The sequence below is a fragment of the Rhea americana genome, unplaced genomic scaffold (genome assembly GCF_003343005.1).
Source record: "Rhea americana isolate MKP2758 unplaced genomic scaffold, rheAme1 scaffold_61, whole genome shotgun sequence".
NCBI lineage: Eukaryota > Metazoa > Chordata > Aves > Rheiformes > Rheidae > Rhea > Rhea americana.
In genome coordinates, this window is record NW_028186768.1 from 4,263,084 (window position 1) to 4,268,307 (window position 5,224).

The 5,224-nt window shown below is 40.1% G+C and overlaps 1 protein-coding gene across 2 annotated transcripts in view; it reads right to left on the bottom strand.

Moving 5' to 3' along the window:
• The window catches only part of PNPLA7 (patatin like domain 7, lysophospholipase), a 131,084-nt gene that overhangs the window by 125,709 nt on the left and 151 nt on the right, over nt 1-5,224 (bottom strand). Inside the window, exons 1-5 of one of the 2 annotated variants that reach the window (XM_085320005.1) lie at nt 4,862-4,911; nt 4,430-4,476; nt 1,802-1,867; nt 1,257-1,344; nt 545-627 (exon numbers count right to left, since the gene is read on the bottom strand). In XM_085320005.1, coding sequence (XP_085176131.1) covers nt 545-627; nt 1,257-1,344; nt 1,802-1,867; nt 4,430-4,462 — 270 coding nt within the window. In that variant the 5' untranslated portion in view covers nt 4,463-4,476; nt 4,862-4,911. Of the gene's footprint in view, nt 1-544; nt 628-1,256; nt 1,345-1,801; nt 1,868-4,429; nt 4,477-4,861; nt 4,912-5,224 lie in introns of those variants that run through there. The other variant, XM_085320004.1, reaches the window with a different exon arrangement.

Sequence of the window (5,224 nt, forward strand, 5' to 3'; positions counted from 1 at the left end):
GGTAATACTGGAGGTCACTCTTTGAAAGAGACAATCCTGAATAAAACCACTGACAAATATTTTGAACATAACCCTGCATATAGACAATTTTTTTTTTTTTTATTGCTGAGCTGCTGGTCTCAGACTGCTTCAGCTAGCACTCCAATGCAGAAAAGTAGCATCAGTTACTCTGAGGTAGTTAAGGGAAGTAAACGAAGGAGAACGCTCTTACTGCCAAGTACTCTTCATTCCCAAAGTGCAGCTCACACACGTACACAAGGACACGTGCCTCAAGAATATATAATCAACTACCAGCTCCATAGAGTACTTGGATATTCATTGATTTACCACCATCCTCAAAGTCCAAAAATATTATTGAAAGAAGGAAGTTTCGGCCAGAAGAAGCTACTGCTGTTCACATTAGCAAATCATGCAGAATTCCAGTGAAACTTAATAGGCTAAAAGTCCTGGGCCAGGCTAAGCAGGTAAAGTACTTCAATGTTTACAACGCCTTCCAAACTAGATTTTGATCTTTGCTTTCATCCCCAGTGCCAGATGTTCTTACTTTTCTCATGATCTTCCGCCCATAGAACATCACTTTGTCTCTCTTGCGAAATCTGTATTGAGGCACATGTGGTTGCAGTTGTTCTAGAACACAGAAGCATTATATCAGAAGCCACCTACAGCTTTACATTAAGGAGAAAGAGCAGCGAGCACAGCACAGGTTATCAACTCTTCCACCTCCATAATACTTCCAGCTCATGGCTACTAAGAAGCAAGGCAGTGTATCCAGAGTTTGGAACCTAAATTAATACGAGAGTACCCAACTCCGGTTAGCTAAGTCAGGCTAGGGAACAGTTGGCTTGAGGCTCTACTTAGTCACCAGGGGAGGTTAAAAAAAAAAAAAAAAAGGCACTCTAAATAAATACAAAGATCAGTTAATTTTATCTCCCAAAAGTAGACCTCTAATTCATCTGTTTCCCCTTATTATAATAGTGAAATCACATCAGCCTTGAAATTATTTACATATCATACTATCATACACTAAAATAAAAATCTCCAGTGCACTGCACATGACAGTTATGAATTCTACATTCAGATCTGTGTAAGTGAATCAGTACAAGTCCTTTGTCCTGTTTTCCTGCATGAACAGCCACCCTCACAGTAAGCAACTACTGTGAGCACAGAATCTACCACATAACATTAAGAAAATACTAAAGGAAGATAACCCACTGATAAGATTATTTTTAAAACATACATAGCTGTTGAGTACTTACTAGATAGTTTCACTCTTCTGTAAACGACAAATACAACAATTCCTATAAGGAATAATGCTACTGCAGCTCCAATTGCAATTCCAGTTAACTGTGAGAAAAATTTATGGGGGGAAAAAAGTTAGTAACTTTTAAAGTTAAAAATTGTTAGGTTTTTTTGGAGGGCTGAAGAACACTTAGCTCAGCAAGACATCTGAAAGTCAAGTATATTCATAAATAYTGATTTTATCTGAAATGTTATATGGAAGTGCAACAAGTTTAAATTTAAAATATACCAGTATCTCCTTCCTAAACTCAGGTGGGCAGAACCTTCAGCCTTTTTTTCGCCCCTGAAGATCTGCAAGCTGATCAACTAAATGCACATGCAATGACATGATAGGAATTAATGCCCGCCCTATGCGCAGCACCAGTGAAGAATCAAACAAACTCCCAGTCTACACAAAATTTGAGTGTGCCTTAGTAAAGTTAAAATTCCTGGAACTTACAAGAAGGTTCACACTATTGGCATGCACACAATTTTTCACCTGGTTGATACAAGCTATACTTACCATAGTGGTCTGTATTCTGTCTTCTACAAACTGAAGAATTCGTGTTCCACCAACTGGTAACACAGCCTGACACGAAAAGTTAAGTGAAATTAGTTTCCCGCAACTGAAATTTATTCAGAAGACATACGCACCCACTGCAAAAAGCCTCCAAAACAACATCTCAGAGTCTGGCCTGGCACATACAGTGCCACTTTGTYATGTTTTCCAATGTTTTTCTTTCAACTATAGTCCACACTGCAAACACAAGACATTCAGTATAGAGGGCTCATTAACAGAGATCTATACTGGCTTCAGTGTTATTCAACATTCCTAAATAATCTAGAAACAGGGCCAAAGAGTGCAGTGAAGTTTTTTGATGATTCTATGCCATAAGAGTTGATGTAAAGGACTGTATGAGACTGAGAAAATGAGCAATAAAAGAGCATATGAAATTCAATATAAAACAGAAAATTATGCATATGGGGGAAAACGCTCTAACCTCACAGAAGTAGTCCTGGAAGCCATTCTGACTATTCTTATTCAGAAACAAAATCTTGCTGTTACAGCGTCACAAATGCCAGCTCAATACTTACCAGAGTGGAGGGGAAAGGCAAACTACGTGCGAAGAACAAGCAGAAAACAGAGTACAGGAACACATACGTTACCCTGCAAGTCTTAAATCTTATTTGAGCTCTACAAGTACTTGTATCCTAAGTACTACATGCAATTCTGGTCCCTGTTTCTGCCCTTATTTCTAGGTCTTAATCTAGTTTTTGCCACCAAAAGAAAAAAAAAAAAATAGAACTGTACCCTGAGAGTCACCAAACTAGTCCCTCCAAACTCCTGCCTGACCAGTCAGAGTGGATCACTGTCTTAAGCATATAAAAAGCTGGGTTTTCTTACATCATTTTAACAGAATGTGTCAACAACATATCCTCTCAACATTACTCAAACTAATTCTATCATGATTAATAGTGGATTATTAGCAGGGTTGGAGTAGACCCAAATACTTTGTTCTTGTGACTTTGCACTACAGAAAACATTGAAAATTTGTTAGCAACAAATACAACACATTCATACTAAGAACTCGCTGTTCTTTGTCAAAGTCTAGTGTGGACATGTAACATATTCCCTCCTGATGGTGTCAGGGATAAGCACAAATCAATTATTTGAGATCATACCAATTTGTATAGTAATACGGAAAATACTRATTACCAATGGACCGTCACATTGTCATTATATGAGAAGAAAAAACAAATTCATGAGCAAAAGAATAAAACACATACGCTCACACACACAGAGAGAGAAAGGTGATAAGGGAAAGAAGAAATTCAGACCTCGAGAAAGATGAAGCAGGTCTGATAAAGTGCTCACACCAGTATTTGTAATCATCAACATTCCTGTATGACTGCGGCCGCAGAGCTCCGCCGGTTATCATTTTAAAGCACAGAGGCAACCCTTTAGGAAAAGCAAAGCGCAGCGACCATACATTCATGGAATAAGAGAACATAAGTAAACAGGTTGTGACTCTGCAGATGCCCGAGACACGTAAGCAGTTCTTCATAACAAGACGGCACGCTATGAAGCCACTGTTGCATCGCAAGTCCTACAAAGCCTCATCGGCCCAAGCTTGCAGAACAGATCCTTCATAGCCCTTTAAAGAGATGTGATCAGCACCTAAATTCAAGGACTTTAGGCATCCCTTACATACCCTCAATAATTCTCAAACACTCCACCAAAAACTTGACGAAAAACCCTGGAAAGATGCTTGCTGCATCAGAAAATCAAGTAATAATACGCTAGAAGTATATAATATAAAGAATGTCTGCTTTTTCCAAGAAAACAAAAATTCTAAATCACTTTGAAGTTTAAAATGTCTCTTAATGATTTTTCACAATAATTAACACACACAGCTATCTAAAGAATTCTCACATTCATGCAGGGCACCAAGCATAAAACAATAAGCAGCTCTGCCAAGAATTTAACAACTTCATATTGCAATCAAAGGCAAACAGTGAGACATACTCCATTAGGGAGGAGTGGAAAACGCTTATCAGCACAAAAAGCATGACCTTAAAATTCGTATTGTCTAGAATACAAGACTTCCTTGTACCTTATAAACACAACAGTCCACATGCCTATCTTTTGACTAGAGATACTGGATTTTAACAAAACACCTTCAATCTATGCAAAAGTATGTTACATACGTATTTTAGTTCTTAGAATAACTATTTCCTATCACAGGCCTCATCTTTCATTACTACCAAAAGCATCACATGATTTGGTGGACTGTGAGTTTCTTATTTATGATTAAAAACAAAGACAAGAGCAGTCTGCCGTTCTTCCCTATTTAGGCTACAAGTTACTGTTGAAGCAAAAGGTACTTAAATTGTGTCCTGCTAACAGTTTAGATTATGAAAAAAAAAAAAAAAAAAGAGAAAGAGAGAGCGGATGGTTTGTAATCAAAAAGAAAAACAAAGACTGGAACAAATCTTAAAAGTTTCAGAAAAACAAAGCATCAGGAGAGGTTTTTTCAAAATAAAAACACTGCCTCTAAAGATATTAACCAAATGTTATTATACAAGGTAAATTAGCTTTCAGCTTCTAGAAATATTTACAGGGAAATAAATATGGCAAAGCATACTGTACCTCAAGGCTGGTGCTGTTGCCTTCTCCATCCATGTCTGGAGATATAGCTGGGGGGGAGGGGAGAGGAGAGAGAAAAGTGTAAGTTAAGAGGCAACAGTAATCCATAACCTAAAGTCTTTTCTAACTCCGCAGTGCAAAGCATAGAAGAACTGCTCTTCCAATTTGGCCTAACAAGCCAACTCAAGAACATCTTTTTCTTTTCCTCACCCTTCTTCTTCATTATCTTTTCTTCTCCTCGCTGGGCAACAAAAAGAGGCAATTTTGTTCAAGGAAAAAGCAGAGTTACCAGCAATGACAGCTAATGAAGTTCTCTGTTAAGCRATATAATAGGACTTTACTCAAACACTTAGGAACCCCGTCGCTCCTCAGCACTCTCTCCTTAATGAAACTTCCACAGGCAAATACTGAAACGTAAATACAGAGAACACCCACCGGYGCCAGGGAGCCTGCCAGCCCAGGCTCCCGCGCTTTAGTACTGCAAACCAGAAACCTTCGGGTTTCTGTCATTAAGAGAAATGGAAAAGAAGAAAAAAAAAAACCTTCAGGAAACCAGGCTGGAGCTTTAGCGCGCCTCAGTGGGTCGCGGCGACCCCCGGCCGCTCGGGGCCGTGCCCCACAGGCAGCTCCCCGCGGCGCAGCCCGCGCCCGCCGCCGCTTTCCGCCCCTCCGTAAGGCAAACGGGAAGTCACGGAGGAGGGAAACCGAAGGAGCCAGCTGCGGCCCGAGGCACCGCGGCGGGCGAGGCCCCGATCCCCGATCCCCGCCGCCAAAGCCCAGCGCCCGCGGCCCCGGCCC